This window comes from Melanaphis sacchari, unplaced genomic scaffold (assembly GCF_002803265.2).
Source record: "Melanaphis sacchari strain LSU unplaced genomic scaffold, SCAv2.0 Contig22_pilon_pilon, whole genome shotgun sequence".
In the NCBI taxonomy this organism is placed as follows: Eukaryota; Metazoa; Arthropoda; class Insecta; order Hemiptera; family Aphididae; genus Melanaphis; species Melanaphis sacchari.
The window spans coordinates 1,488,132-1,505,438 of record NW_020271107.1 but is presented as its reverse complement, the minus strand read 5'-3'; the positions used below and the strand labels follow the sequence as shown (position 1 = coordinate 1,505,438).

The following is a 17,307-nucleotide window of genomic DNA, read 5'->3' as shown; positions in this document are numbered from 1 at the left end:
TAAATTATAAAAGTGGACCCATTAGATTTAAATAGAGGATAAAAAAATAACTAGTATTAATCCTATTGTTGATAAGAACTTGGTGAATGTAAAATATTATAAATATGTTTTACATGTTGTACTTATAATATTTGGTGTTAGCAGATATGGTAGATAATCTGTACTATTAATATATATTTACAATAACTAAATTAATTTTGAAATTTTATTATTGTTTTTAACGAATTTATCCTATAACTATATTAAAAATTGGACAGATTTGAAATGCACATCATTTGCAAAATTTAGATTATTACTTATAAGTGTTGAATTAATGCCAACTGACAATGTGACATATCAGTTCGATTTTTATTTGAAAATATGTAGTTTTTGAAAAATTTGTAATATTTTATTTTCCAATACGAATATTTATACATCTCAGGAATCATTTTATTTATTTAATCCTGTATTACTCATGTCCAATTTTGAAACAAGACTATATTATGTGCATGCAGTGGAGTTCTCAGGAATTTTCTATTGGGGGGAAGGGTCTGAAATTTACTAGAAAACAAAAGTTTCCACACAAACTTTTTTACTGAAGTACGATAACAATTTACTTTTTCTTTAATCTCTCATTGTATTATTTATTGGTAATTATTTTAGTTACAGAAATATAAAACCAAGATATATCTTATTTTACTTATGATGGACGAAAACTGATCGATAATAATCGTCCATCATCCCGACGAACATTTTATATCAACCGATTACGATTTCTACATGGCAAAACCTTTCTCATATGATATCGGAGTATTACTATAACGTGCATAATAAAATAATAAATATAATATAGATTTTTAAATATTACCACACTAGAAACAGTAAAAACTACAAATGGATTTTAATCAAACTTTTAAGCACACACAGAATCATCATATCATCACAATTCACAATAAAACCAATTATTAAATTGATTTATAAAAATATTATATTGTGATACTTTTATGAAATTGAAAAATACAGTCAATGGGGGGGGGGGGTCAAACCCCGTGATGTCATTGTGTGCACGGTGAAATTGGTCTGAGCAGATAATGCATAATAACAATAATAATAATAATGATCTCTTTAATATTCAAATATTTACAATTTTTTTTTATTTCAATATTATGCATACATTTATTTTTCACTTAAAAAAAAAGTAATAATTTAATTTTAAAATTAATTGTTGTTTCAATAATAACACAATTCGTTTTAAGTTATTTGCTTATTAAGTAATAAATACTTAACATAAAAGAGAACTAATTTATTCCTCTAAGAAATAAATGGAAATAAAATATTTTAAATCATGTCATAAGAATTTTATATGTATAATAATTATAAGTAAAAAAAAAAACATGAGTTGATTCTAATTACATCTTTAAATTATATAATATATATATAATGGTTATAGACCAAACCATTCATGTGTATTTTAGTTTATAACAAAATTATCTTACAAATAATAAATATGCATAGATCCAGATTATACTTCTTTTGAAAATTAAGTTTACCATCTTAATTAAACAAGTATATTAAGACCTCCTCATTGCTAACATAGTATTTATTTCCCATATAATTCTTCTAAGATGGTCAATAATTTCTTTTAAATGTCTATTCTTATTACTTAATTGTTCTGCTACTTCTTTCATTTCATCGCTAGCAACACGGTAAGTTTCACTAGTTTTCCTTTCTTCGGATTTCATGTCCCATTCTTCTTGGAGTGGAATCAAACCTTCTATATGCATGTATTCCATACCTTGTAATTGACAGCTATCATTACATTTTTCATATATAATTCTAAGTCGTTTGAATAGTAATTTTATGTTCCTCAATTGATCTTGCATTTTAATTCGTCTTTCATTACTCATATTAGCACCAGTTGGAGTACCATTTGGAGGCATTAGAACTTTAAGTATCTGGAAAACTTCATGTGTACGAGATACTATCTCTTGTACTGTTTCTTGTCCAAAACGACACAAAGATGCAGTATTAAATTGATGACCAGATGCTGACTGATTTTGGTTGGAAGGTGGTACTGGTGGTTGAGAAACGGAACCAACACCGACGGGATTTTGATTGAGAGGAACTTGTGGTACCAATACATTGTGTTGACCAGGAACCTGAGTCTGAATATTCGATTGTAAACCAGGCCCCACATTAAAGCTTTGTTGACCGACCATGCCAGTCTGAGATGACTGCATATTGATATCTAGATATTATAGAACTTATACTTTATTTTAAATAATTTTAAAGTAATACACAAAGTATTAGATAAGCTATAAAACAAAGTTTCAAAATCGGAATTTTAAATAGACCTTTAATACAGTAGACCGTTTAGAGTGTACTGTCACTGTGTAGCATTTTATAAGACAATTGTTATCAGATAAATTTTTATTGATTATTGGATTATGCAGTTTATCAAATATTAAATCATAACAAATAGAAACTTAAGAGATAACGTACATAACATGTTTTTTAGTAACCACTTATCGTAACCAATGTTCTACATTTAGAATACTATACAACAGGGTCAGTGATTCTCAATTCTCAAATCTTTAAAGATTCGCCACCCACTATCCACAGTAACATACGATTTTACATTTGTAAAATAAATAAAAGTAATTTTTTAAAAACAAAAAATACTTATTTAAATTACTTATTTTATTTAATTATTTATTTTATATTTTATGTTGGTTTTTTATTGTGATATTCTTCCCATAACAGCGTACCCATTGACCGTTGTTCTATAAAAAAAAAATAACACATTAAATATTAATATGAATCGTATGATGGTTTTCGGAATTTATAATATTTTATTATTTATTTATTCTTTTAAAATAATAATAAAATTATTGACACCTTTTTAAAGGCAATAGAGTTTACATACTCATTTTTTTTTTACAATATTAATAGGTACCTACCCATTATAAATTATTATATTATACCATATAATAAATACGGTAGGTGTAATAATATGCAATAGAGTTGAATTATTATAGATTTCAATTTATATGACATATAAAACGTATGTTACTGATAAATTGGTAATCTATCAATTGAAAATTAAACATATTTATAGCTTAATGCTTATATTTATATTGTTTAAAAACATGAGTTTCTTAGAATCCATAAAATTGAAAAAAATGATCCACTTAAAATTAACTCAGGAATCAGGACATCCAATAACTCTAGCGACCCACATATTAAGAAACTTAGAAACGTTGTTATAGATTAATAGATTGCTACACTTAAAAAATATTATAAATGGATACTTAAAACTTTTAATATACATGTATTATTATATTTAATACACACAATAATACTTGCAAAGTTGCAAATGCAATGTTTTTAGAAAAAATTAATTCAACCAACCATCTTATTATTAAGAGTTAAATAAATAACTTAAATAACAATATAAATATATCAAAAAATATAATTAGCAATATAGGTTGACAAACCGTTTCTATTCAGAATTTTTTTTTGTAACTTATGATTTATTATTAATTTAAATTTAACATAAACATTACAGTCACAGTATGATTTACTTTTCAATGATGAAGTAAAAGGTACATTTGATATCTAATACAGCAGAATGTCTACTTACTTTCCCCTTTTACATATCATTATTTAAAATCAATTAAATAAAAAAAATTTTTTTTAATGAAGATATCAAATATGAAATACAATATAAACGAATAAGTTTATATTAGTCTCTTATTGTTGTATGTATTGATAATTTTGGTGTTTTGTTATACTTACCTACTTATGCTTGAATATGAAACCACATAATTTGAATCTACCACTCTACAAATATTATAGGTATTATATTCTGTTTAACTTGAAATATGCAAACCACAACTTACTGCGTTTATGATGTTAGAAGATTTTAACTGTAAGCTAACTTCTACAATTGAAAATTATTGTAATTTGCTTCAAAATTAAAAACCTACAAAGTGTTTTGTACAATATTATTAATTTTAAATTTAATAATAGGTTAGTTTTTTTTAATATTAAATACGACAGAGTAAAAAAAATTCTTTATAAACTTGCATTGTGATATAATATGCATTCATACTTTACATAAACATTTTAATTTTACTTTTAGATTATTAATATTTTAACATTAAAAAAGAAAAAAACTATTAAATTGATATCTACTTTTTGTATTAAATGTTACAACAAAGAACGCAATTTGCGTTTAATATTCCTATGAGAACACACAATTTATTGAATAAACTATTAACAAATATAGAAGTTGTGTTCATTAATTTAACTATTGAGAGTCATTACTATTGACAAATTTTGACAAAAAATCATTTGGCTTTGGCTCAACAGTATCTTTAAATAATGTCATTACATGACAGTCTTGAGCCCATTTGGTGACAATTTCTTGTAACAGCATCTGACCCTGCAAATAAACATTGTGAAAATAATTGCATAATAAAAAATAATCTTAAAGCACTAAAAAAAAAAAAAAATAAATAAAAACTAATAAAATAGTAGAAATTGTTGTTATTTTTAGCTGATTCATTAAAATAAGTTTGTAATTATTAATTTGTATACTTAACACTATATTTTAATCAAGATAATAGTAAATTACTCGATTATATGAAACTAATTTTATTTGAACATTTCTACTAACAAAAGCATCTCACAGCAAGTTTATGCAAAATAGTGCTAGAAACTACAGTTTCATGATCATTGGAAAATCTGGTTAGACCTGAAGGTTATGCTTTAAACTTTAAGTCAGGAATTTTCATTTTTGGGTTTTCTACTAAGACACAGTTTTGATTTTCATAGCTTTTTCCAGATGTGATTTCAATACAGATAAAAGTATCACAATTATTATGAACAAAAATTGGATGAATAGATATTTGTAATGTTTGTTTCTATACAATATGGCCAGGCAGTGAACACTAGATATCCAATTATATACATCAGAGCGTCTAGTGGTATCTAGTCATTATTATATTTATATTTTTACATACCTTAATAACTAACATATCAATGACTCTAATATCAGTTATATGTTTATTTTTTAAGAATTCTTCCTTCAACTTTTTTTGACATTCTTCTTTGGAAACAGGTAAATGACGATCAAACACTAAAATGATGATTTATTTTGTAAAAAGGTTTAAAATTTAATTAAAATTATTTACTTACATATCAAAGGAATTTGCCTGTAATATGTTTTATATAAGTTTAAAACTCTTTTTTTAGCTTCTGATTTATCTGATGATAATAATGGTCTAACTACTTTAGTTGCATATTTAGAAGCTTCTCGAGCAGCCATTTTAAAAAAAAGAAATTATTGTTGTAAGTCAGTAACCTTGTCGAATTTGTTAATCAAATATAATTTTATCTATTGAATATAGCAAATAGCGAAATGAATATAAGTTATTGTTTCAACAAAAAGCCTAAACTTTAAAAAAAAATTTATGATTTATGTCTTATCAAACATTAGTAACCTTTTGAGCACGAACTTAAAATATTTTAAATTTTGATAAAAACATAGATTATCAGTCATATGTTAAAAGCACAGATATCAGGCACATATACAAAATACAATTTTGTGGGGGGGAAGGTTTACAAATATAGTAATACAAATTGTACTTGTACAACAACATAATAAAATAAAACAATTTCTTCCTCGTTACTCATTTTTTTTAATGTGACAATTATAATTATGCTAAGTATCCAAATTTTATGTATGCCATTTGTTTAGAAGTAAGTTTATAAGAACAATTATAATAATAATAAATAAAACTTTAAATGTTATGAACAGAACAGACATTTATTTTATTAGTACTTACGCACATAAAATTACCTAATTATATTATTAAGTACCTATATAGAAGAAAAAAATCAAAATTTTATATTTATTACATTGAAAAATTAAAAATTAAAGTATAAAATCCCATTTTCGTGGTAACTTAAGAAATCTATCGATAATTTCTACCACATTTAAATCAAAATTTCGGTAAAAGTTTAGTATTGCCAATCCAGTAAGTCTAATTTCTCTCATATTGTTTCGTATGTACGTTTTAAGTCTTCGTAGAGTTGAGAATGACCGTTCAGCAGTAGCAGTTGTAATAGGTAATATGACCAAAATGTACCTTACATTATTGATGTAATAATACATAAATTAGCAATTTAATAGGAATTTTTGGTCATCAATTGAGATATAAAAAAAGATTATTGACAAAATGTGAGTTTTCTAGGTATATAAAGGTTTATATCGCAATGTTGAGTTCTCACATGTGCGTAATTCTCAGTAATCAGTTATCACTTCATTTGATCACAATACTAGATTATAAACTTGTATTTCATACCTGACTAATATAAACAAAAGAAAACTAATCAACAGCTAGTAATAAAAATATTTTATAATAATTGGTGTATAATTTGACTTAATTTTTAAAGAAATTATTTGGTGGGGGGTGGGGGGATTGAACCCCAAAAATCCCCTATGTATACGTGCCTGGCAGATATATTATCTATATCCGTGCCATCCGTGGTTAAAAATAAGTAAATATCACGGTGTTACACAGTTCAACAATTGCTATATACTACTACTTCAATATTTTATTATTATTATTAGCATTGATTATATTATAATTATAATAAGTTATAGAAAAGTTTATTCTATAATCATTAATCAATGTAATTAGTATCGACTACATATATCAATTGTCACAAATATCAACTACAACGATATTAAATTATACGGTGTACCTCACTGACTCACAATAAAAAAAAATACCACTGCTAAGATAATATCACAGAATATTCTGTAAGTATAATAAAAAATAATATAAATTATGAAATTCTTAATTCAAAAAACAACGAATTATGATTTATGATAATTACATATTTATATTGAAGAAATAGATTTATTCTCTGCTATTTATAGTTCCAAATCCTGTCGTTCGAATTGCATAAAATGTATCTATATAGAATTTCGGTAACAATTTCTCAGTTAGGACTTTCAATTATTTGTAATAAGCTGATATAAAAAAGAAAAAAAATTGTAATTAAGATTGAGTTGGGAATTGAAAAATAAATGTTGATTAAATATTACACAGTAAATACAAATATAATATTTAATAACTAATAAAGTTTTATAATATAATTAAATACATGTTAATACTATTTTTATTTATTTTTAAATATTATGGAAATAAATTTAAATTTTAATCTTTGTCTATACGTTGTATTTTGTATAATAATTCGTGAATCGGTTAACGCATGCATAATGTTACAACTATACATTATACATAATTCATAAATATAATCATATGTAATAGTTTTAGTTAATAATATTAATAAAAAAACAAATTTTAAACAATTTTTTTTTAATTTTACTTTTTGATTATGTTTAAAAATGTTTAGAAAAAATGATACATATCTATCAAGCATTTAGATACTTATTTGATAATGATTGGATTTGAAGCTTTGTAAGGATATAAGATCCTCCAAGCCTTTCACACAAATTTGAACCGATTGGTAATGTTATTTAGTAGGTAATCTAGTGCAATATTAAATAAACAATATTAATTTCACAATTAGAAAAAAAAATGTACATTGTGACGATTAAATAAGTTAAAATTAAGTACCTAAATATATGTAAGACAACAATATAGACTATAATTAATTCAGACATGTAGTTAAGTATATAATATAAATTGATCCTGGGGTATTGGCGTTTAAAACATAATATAGATTTAACTTTAGTACAGAGTACTGTAGGTATAGATTGAAAAATTAATCACTCTTAATGAAATATTGATTAAAAAATTAAAAACGGGCAAGTTCCTCGCTGAAATATCTATCAGCGATCAGTGTTTATCTGTAGATACTAATGATATTTCATTATATATTTATATAGCTATTAATAATTTATTTTTAATTAGGTATCACACTATAAGTGGAATTAATTATTACCAAGAAAAAAAAATAACATTTATTATCTATAATATAGTAATATAATTGTAATATTATTTCATATTCATATTTCATACATAGTTATGTGGCCTAGATAGTAGATACTAGATACATTATAGTATACATTATAATTTATAAGTAACATTATCTGTAATCGTACGTTGGATTTTTTGATACGGAAGCTTGAGATATAAAGAGCATTAAAATTGTATGCTATAACTAGGTTCGACAATTAGACATTTAAGAATTAGATAGCAAGAAACAGTAAGAGAACGATATTTAAATATACAATATTTACAGCAAAAATAGAGGAGTATATATATATATTTATATATACCCAACTAAATTTAAAAGCTTGGTGGATAAAAAAAGATAATGTATTAAGAATGATATTTATTTGTTGAATGTTAAATTTTGAAAATGCTTTGGTATACTATGATTTAAAATTGGAATATAAAAAAAAACTCCAACGCTGCAAGAACACGGTTTATATTTTTAACTTAAAGTTTTAAGATAGACTAATTACTCATTGTTAAAATTAAAGCTAATAATACAAGGTTAATTTTACTAAACGAAAGTTACCTTTGTTGCTCATAGCCCATAAGTCAGAAAGAGTAATTAAATAGTGTGTTGAATATCACTATGTCATCAGTCAACCAACACAAAAAAACAATCCAAAAATTATTTTGCTTTTTAATTTTTACGGAATAGATAACGATTGGTGGAATGTATTTTATTTTTTTATTTTAAGAATGAGATATGAATAGTCTGAAAATAGAATTCAATTAATAATTTTAAAATGATAACATACATTTTTCCTATATTGTAAGTTAAAAACTAATAATAAAAATTCATCAACCGGAACATTTTTCGGTGCCTGGTTAAACAACCTAAACAGTAAACAGTAATTACCTACCTGTCACAATAATTTAGTTTGCACTATTAACGAAAATACATTTATAATAAAAAATGTTATATTGATGTTTATTATGTTTATCAATATCATGTATTTCTTAAAAATAATATTATTATAACTAGTATTGATTAACATTCAAATTTAGTTGTCTTAATTATCTTAATCAACTTTAAATTGTTAAGTTTAAACAAATTATTATATATTATTATGTATAGGGGTATTGAGCTGTAGATTAAAGAAAAATTATCAGGTATAATTTGTAGTATTTGTACCTCGATATTTCGTGTACATATAGTCGTCATATACGGCTTATATACGGCATAACTAAATAACTTATACTTTATAGACATAGATAGATGTTATAGCCTATGATTTTTTAATAATAATAATAATAATAATAATAATAATAGTATTAAAAATGATAGTAGTAAATAATCATGGTAATAGTAATAATAATAATAATAATAATTAATGATGAATAAAGTCTGGTTTATTGTTATAACCGCGGTAACCTAAATAATGAAATGTCCTTGAATTATGATGAAGATACTGAAAAAAAAAATGTTTTATCTGACTTTTCTGACCTGTTTCCGTGATAGCAATCCAGCTCTTCTCTTGTGTACATTTTTTGTTCTTAGCAAATTTCTACTAGACGCTGAGTGAAGGAAATTCACGTAGAGCCCAGGATGTATATTGTGCAATAATCGTATGATGGAATGGCGGAAGAGGAGTTTGATAGGCAGTTGATGTGCGATGAACCCGAAGTGATACAAAAAGTCATCGACATTTCATCACAAATGTTGATCAGCTTAAGGAATCTATGCGAAACTCGCGCAGAACTTACTCAACATGAAATTAGAACTTTAGAAGTAAGCAGTGAAACCCTATTTATTTGTAGTACATAATTTTTTTATTTATACTTTCTCAATCTTTATCTAGGGTAAATTAGTGAAGTTGTTTTCAGTGCAGTTGAATAATAGACATAAAAATCCAGGGCGGTTTGATTGTCAAAAACTAAGAAACTCGCCTTCTATAAATCAATGGTTGGAAGTTGTAGGACTTAGTACACTTTCTGTACAAGTATATATCAATATAATTTTTAATGTTGAGCAATTATTATAAATTTATTTATTTATAAATATATTTTCTAGAGAATATGTGAAAATATCAGTTCCATTGAAGCATTATTGTTAAAGTCTGAGAATGAATTGAAATCAATTCTTCCAGAATACTCTCTCAAAGATGAAGAACTTAGACGATTAACTAGAGCATCTTATAATTTGAAAAAATATAGTGGTATGTATTTTTTAAATTATATTATTAGTTATATTTCAAACACAAACGTGATTTTTATAGTGTTTGACTTATTTTATTCCCATAATATTATTATAATACATACGTAAACCTAAAAGATAATATTATGTGTTTATGTATAACTATAAGAATTAGATAACTTAGAAAATATATCACTAATTGAATGAACAAAATTTACTTTTATTTTATTTGGTATAAAGTTTAATGATTGAATACAATTTTGATTCAGATTACATAAAGTAAAGAGGTTTGAAAAGTTAAACTTAAAGTAAAATTTAGAAGAAATCACATTTTTAATTCTCCAAATGATTTGTTTTGTATGCTTTTCTTATATTTAGTCTAATATTGAATATAAATATCTGAAGGTATTAAATAGAAGCATAGTGATATTTTACTTTTAGTTAAAATTTATTCTGTTCTTTGGTATACTTTTGTAATTATGCATATATTAAAAATTATCATCAACCAAACTATAATTACGATTTACAAAGATTGGTTCATACTAGTAACACTAGTAGGTAGTATAGATACCTACACATTAGTATATTAAAAAACTTAATTTATTTTTTTTTACCACAATTAATATTAAATAAAGATTGATAAATATTTGAAAAAATATAATTTAGGAAGTTATTTTAATTTTCACCAAAATTATATTATAATAATTTATAAATGTATATTATTTTTCATTAAGTCAAAGAAAAAAAATCATAATAAATATACTAAAATTGTAATTTAGCCAGTATTATATGACAATCTCTTTGTATTTTTTCCAGTATTATAAAAAATTAGTTAGTTTTTACTTTTATTGTTACTTTGCTATTAGTTTATTGGATTATTCTACAGATATTAATTGTTTTTTAAAAATAGAATTGTGTAATATTTACTTGACATAAGATCTTTTAAGAATTTTTAATTTATAAAAATTTAATTAATGATTTAATGTTACAATTATCTCGTAAAAAATTGTAAGGGCTACGGAATAAATAAAGATTTGATTTTAAAATACTTAAAAAACTTTAATAACTTTGGCTAAAATAAATTTTTCTATATTTTGGAGGTCAGAAATTGTGCTGAAAATACTTTATTTAACTGTATTTATGTAATTATTATAGTTATTTTGTACCTTCAGGGAAAAACTTAGTAAACTTTAACCATTTTAACCCTTTGGATTTGTCAATGGAAATTTAAGAATACTGATAAAAAAAAAAAAATAAAAAAAACTTATATCTTATATGAACATGAGTTACCTTAAATATATAATTTTTAAGGATTTTTTTCTTCATTAGTGAATAACTAGAATTAAAATTAGGTCGAAAGACTTATCATAGATCCAGTAAGATTGTTTTTAAAGTTATTGAGAGTATCAACTTAAATTACTGTTAATGTATTTATCAGAAAATATTAATTAATTATTTTATGGCAATTTTCTTCTCAACTTAATTATTTTTGGCAATACATAGTTGTAAGACTTGTAAGTAGACTAGTTTTGAACAGATGTCAATTGTATTGGTACAAATGCTGAAACAACATCAGATTTCTTTTTTAGAAGGAATATTATGCATAAATTGTTCTATTTCTGGCAAATAATGACAATTCAATTTACATTTTAAGTTATGATAAAATCTCCAATGGACACAGATATTACATGATATATTAAAATGTGATTTACATGTTATTACATTTTATGGATTACTAATTTTTTTTTTGTTTATGTTTTTTGTATTAGAAACTATAAGGGTTGGAAATAGAACTCGTGAAAAATGTAAAATTACATTATATTGGGATTCTTGGTATCGACAATATGAAGTTCGTTGTGAACAAGCTGGACACTCTCCATCATCTGTCCAAGGTCATTCTCCTTCTTCATCTTGTCGCCCTAGAAATGCTCATTTAAATCATTACACTCCACCTATAACCCCTACTTTATTTAATCATAACCATAGTAAGTAAATAATATATTATATATTTTAAATTATTATTTGTAATGGTACATAAATATGATAAATTTTACTTTTCTAATTTTTAATTATTTATTATTTTATTAACATTAGGGATCCAATACTTGTTACTGATCAATTATTCTTTCTGTTAATAACAATTTTTTTCAGATTTATTATCTTTAATTATTTTTAATGTAATTTATTTGGATTTAGATGACTAATAATTTTAAATTATTCACACCAAAACTAATTTTTGGTTCACAGTATTTTGAATAATTATCCTTTACAAATTGGCATCTTAAAGGTAATGGGTATTTACCTTATTCTTATAACTTTTCACGAAAAGCAATCTAACTTTCAAACTTGAATTCTAATTAAGCTTTAAATTTCTTAAAAATTATTTAAACAAATGTTTATTATCAGGATTTTTTGTACAATCAAATCATACATTTTAATAGTAACTTTTTTCCATTTATCACTTAGACTTATTCTTTCATCATAAGACGGTACTGAAAATGTTCAATGTTTATATCTTGCTATTAACTCAACTTAAAAAAAAATGTAATATCCCAGGTTAAAATATCAACATTTTTATTTTATATTAATACATGTGCAGATATTTAAATTTGAACCACATTAAATTTTCACCAGTTTAGATTGACAACTTTATCAAAATGTTTATGTATTTATTTCTGCTATTTTATTATACAAATTGTTATTACTCATAACTTTATTAAATAATATGAAAATTTAAATACTAAAGAGATTTAGATTTCATAATTTACAAATGCTTAATTGTAACATAAAAATATTTTATTATTAAAATTATAACTGACTATATTTTATTTGTAGGGACCAGTGATAATCCTATTTCTATTTTAACATCACCAAAAAGTCGACGGAATTTAAATCCTGATGTAGTATTTTCTAATGGATTAACAACGCCACAATCTCCAAAACCCTTAGTTCCTGATATTTGTGTTAAAACTGGTCATAATTTTTCAAATTTACTTCCTATGCTTGGTTATTGTGAACAATGTTCTGTACGAGTATTTGTGGGTAAGTTTTTTTTTCTAATCTGAAATAAAATTATTCAATTTTCATTTATAAAAATCAATTTTAGGTGTTAAGTGTAAAATTTGTAAATTTCGGTATCATAAGGGCTGTTTGTCAAAAGTTCCATTACATTGTACAAAAAATGCTGCTACAGATGATAATGATTCAACTTTTGATGGTAAATTATACTAGGCTAAACCAATTTGTGTATGTTCTATAATTTTTTTATTTTGTACAGAGCTAATTAGTTCATCAGCAAATCACTCTCCTAATTTTAATCGCCCTACTTCACATAAGACTTCTTCTTCGTTATTATCAAAGAGAAAAACCAGAATACCATCTATAAATTCAATACCAGTTTCTGTAAGTAAAATGGGTATATATATATATATTAATAAAATTTAAAAAAATGTATAGAAAATAAAATAAAAATATCAATATTTCAATGTTAAAAGGTATATTTTTGGTTTCTGATTTTGTTTTTAGTCTAAAAGTGGTGGAGCTGAATCTAGTTCTGCCCCATCTAGTACAAATAGTTCAACACCTTCAAGTCCTGCTTTAAACAATCCCAGACAAATGCACGTTTCTTCTTTACCAACACCAGCTATCACTAATGAAAAATTCAACTATCCAGACACTCCCATTTATTCACAAGAATTACAGGTATTTTAAAATCTTTGAGTTGTATTTTTCTAATAATATTTTGATGTATTATATCAGTTATTAATGCTCAATGTTATAATTAATTATTTTAGAAAAATCAATCTAGATTTACTGAATCGTCAAGGTGTGGGAGTACAGATTCAGAACAAACATCAATTAGAATGGATTCTTCTGAAGCTCAAAATTGGGATACTGATGAAATGGAAACAAGAGGTTGGCCAAGACAAAATAGCGTGAGTTAATTTTTAACAAAATATGATTGTTGGTGTTTGTAAATTTAAGAAGTAATTTAAAGGTGTAGTGTATATTTTATTCTTTAATACATTTTTTAATTGAGTATTTAATGTAGTTGTACATATAAATTAAAAAAAAAAAAACAAGATAGTAAATAGATTTTATATTTTTTTATGATTTATCAAGAGAATGCTACATTTTCATGTATTATCTCTGTTTTCTTACTTAAAAATTTTCATTTAGCAGAATCCATTTTATTTAGTTAGCTTTAATATTAAAGTAAATTTATGTATTATCTTATTTGAATGTAAGAATATAATCTGGAGTATCTTATACGGTTTCACAAGGAAATAACTCACTTTAAAATTAAAATATCAATAAAATCCTTTGAGATGCCCTAGATTTTATTCTTATCTTTAAAATTAATAATAGATAAATTTGCTTTTATATTTAAATTTGCTGCACAAAATCTGTTCTACTGAAAGCTAAGTTGGTATGGTATACATTTTTCAGGTAGAAACACACATGCATGTATACTTTCTATCTGGATTTTGTTTAAAATTATTTATTAATAAATATGTTAATAGTAAAGAACTAACAATTGTTTTATTTCCAAGAAACTTTAAACAATTTAAAATGTTGTAGTTATCTCTTCAAGAATGGGACATACCTTGGGACGAATTGAACATGTGTGACAAATTAGGAGAAGGCCATTTTGGTACTGTATATAGTGGAAATTGGCATGGGCCAGTTGCTATTAAAGTAATAAATATGGACTATTTAGATTATGAAAAAACATTAGAAGCATTTAAAGCTGAAGTAAGTTCATAAGACTTTTTATATTAGATTGAAATTCTAAACACAGAAAACTGTTTTAGGTGGCTACCTTTCGTAAAACTCGTCATGAAAATCTTATTTTATTTATGGGTGCTTGTATGAAGCTTCCTAGATTAGCTATTGTAACAAGTCTTGCAAATGGTATGACATTGTACAGACATATACATGTGCTCAAAGATAAATTTAATATGAGTCGTACCACAATGGTTGCTCAACAAATATCACAGGCAAGCTGTTTTTATATAGTTCATTTATTTATTCAAACTAATAAAACATTTTTTTATATTTTTGTTCTATAGGGTATGGGATATTTACATGCAAAAGGTATTATACATAAAGACCTTAGAAGTAAAAATATATTCTTAGAAAATGGGAAAGTCATAATTACTGATTTTGGTTTATTCAGTGTTACTAGATTATGTTTTCGTAACAGGTAATTATAGATAATTGAATAGTTAAAAAAATACTAAAATCTTCTAATTAAAATTTCATAGAACCCAAGATGGTCTTATTGTGCCGCCAGGCTGGTTATGTTATTTAGCACCAGAGCTAGTCCGTAATTTGCGTGTTCACCAAAGACCTGAAGAAGAAGATTTACCATTTAGTAAAGCATCAGATGTTTATGCTTTTGGGTAAATACTATTTTTTTTTACCTTTAATAAAAAATAATAAGTAATTATATAATGTGAAGTTAAATATTAATTATTTTTTTTATGGAATTAATAATAACAGATTCAGCTAAACTATATTTCTAAAATAAATATATGATTTCAATATAATATTTTCATTATATTTACTTGTATTATAAATATGCTTAATTAATAGAACTGTTTGGTATGAGCTGTTATGTGGTGAATGGCCATTCAAATCAGCCAGTCCAGAAGTTATTATTTGGAACATTGGACGTGGTATGAAACAAAGATTAGCTAATTTGGAAGCATCTGGTGATGTCAAAGTAAGGATTCTTAATTAAATTTAGATTATTAGATTATTATTTACAATGTTTATTAATAAAAAATAAAAAAATTTAGGATATATTAATGACTTGTTGGTCGTTTAACCCTGAAAAAAGACCAGATTTTGCTCAAATGCTTAAGACACTTGAACGATTGCCACGTAAACGTTTAGCTCGTAGTCCATCACATCCAATTCATTTATCAAGATCGGCAGAATCTATATTTTAAGAAATAGTTTAACAGTATTATAACATGGCTATACCAATGACTTTACTTATTTATATGGTATGATAACTATTTGTAATAAAACAACTTACAGAGCTCAGTTATACAGGTAATCTTGATTAAAGCGCTTTATGTAATGCAATTATGTAATTTCCATTATTATTATTATTATTATTATTATTATTATTATTATTATCATTATTATATTTGTTAATTGTGTATTATAGTTCTATTGTTATCTATTTGTGGACTGTTTGTATAGTATATTCTGTTTATATTGTGTTAGCAGTCAAATTTAAATTTATGTAAATGTGATATATTTACTCAACTTTATGATATAAAACAGTAATTACTATTATCCATCTAGTAAAAATCAAATTAAGTAATTTATCGACAATTTATTTAAGAAGCACTAATAACAATTAAAATATTAACTTAATATTTTTGAAAAGCTGTTTGCACTATTTAAAAAGTATGCTTTAAACTTTAATTATAAAATACTATGTACAACTATCAAACAATTGATTATTTAATTTATTTTCAATGTATTATTTATTTTAGAAACAAAAATATGCATGAATAATATTCAATTTTGTTACCATGATTAAAAACAGTTATTATGCTTGAATACATTTTGTTATAATTACGCAAATCATAAATAATATACTTAGGAGTTAAGACAATATCCTAATATACTCACTCAAGTATAAACATTGCTTGTTTAAGTATTGTAAGAATTTTGCGTACTCAAATCTATTAATATTATATTATATTAAAAAACCTTAAATGTGTGTAAAATGTATGACTGAGGAAATTGTTAACATTTTGAAGTTGTGAACAACATCTGTTTTGACTGATAATATTTACAAGAGAACAGTATTATTTTAGATAATAATTTATTACTTTAAAATACAAAGTAACTTTGATTTTAATATTTATTGTTATTGTAAAATTAATGTTAATGTATATAATAATATACCAATCTTCTATTTAACTTTTAACCAAAGATTATTAAACATATAAAATACATTATAATTGATTGAATAAAAGTTGTAAATAGTCTTACAACTTATACTGTGAATATGTATAATATATAAATGAGTACCTATAATACGTATTACATATGTTTTGCATTATGTTTATAGGGTTAAAATTTGTCTAGTGGTATATTACTAATTTGTATTAAGTAATTATTTACTGT

The 17,307-nt window shown here is 24.1% G+C and overlaps 3 protein-coding genes across 3 annotated transcripts; 1 reads left to right on the top strand and 2 right to left on the bottom strand.

Annotated features, from left to right (window-relative positions):
- Positions 1-1,379: 1,379 nt before the first annotated feature.
- LOC112594318 (mediator of RNA polymerase II transcription subunit 30) lies at positions 1,380-2,682 on the bottom strand. Its single transcript, XM_025339037.1, has one exon. It carries the CDS (start codon positions 2,217-2,219, stop codon positions 1,551-1,553), a length of 669 nt encoding a protein of 222 aa, XP_025194822.1. The 5' UTR covers positions 2,220-2,682; the 3' UTR covers positions 1,380-1,550.
- Positions 2,683-4,164: 1,482 nt separating this feature from the next.
- LOC112594317 (NADH dehydrogenase [ubiquinone] 1 alpha subcomplex subunit 6) lies at positions 4,165-5,488 on the bottom strand. Its single transcript, XM_025339036.1, has 3 exons — positions 5,182-5,488; positions 5,007-5,122; positions 4,165-4,426 (listed from the first exon to the last, which is right to left on the bottom strand). Exons 1-3 carry the CDS (start codon positions 5,309-5,311, stop codon positions 4,292-4,294), a joined length of 381 nt encoding a protein of 126 aa, XP_025194821.1. The 5' UTR covers positions 5,312-5,488; the 3' UTR covers positions 4,165-4,291.
- A 4,106-nt stretch (positions 5,489-9,594) lies between these two features.
- Positions 9,595-16,280, top strand: LOC112594313 (kinase suppressor of Ras 1). The gene is made up of 15 exons (XM_025339028.1): positions 9,595-9,747; positions 9,818-9,958; positions 10,030-10,174; positions 11,922-12,137; positions 12,988-13,194; positions 13,259-13,369; positions 13,430-13,554; positions 13,678-13,854; positions 13,947-14,087; positions 14,734-14,907; positions 14,967-15,152; positions 15,225-15,358; positions 15,420-15,557; positions 15,751-15,880; positions 15,957-16,280. The coding sequence occupies exons 1-15, from the start codon at positions 9,595-9,597 to the stop codon at positions 16,107-16,109; spliced, it is 2,331 nt and encodes a 776-aa protein (XP_025194813.1). The 3' UTR covers positions 16,110-16,280.
- The last annotated feature ends 1,027 nt before the right edge of the window (positions 16,281-17,307 follow it).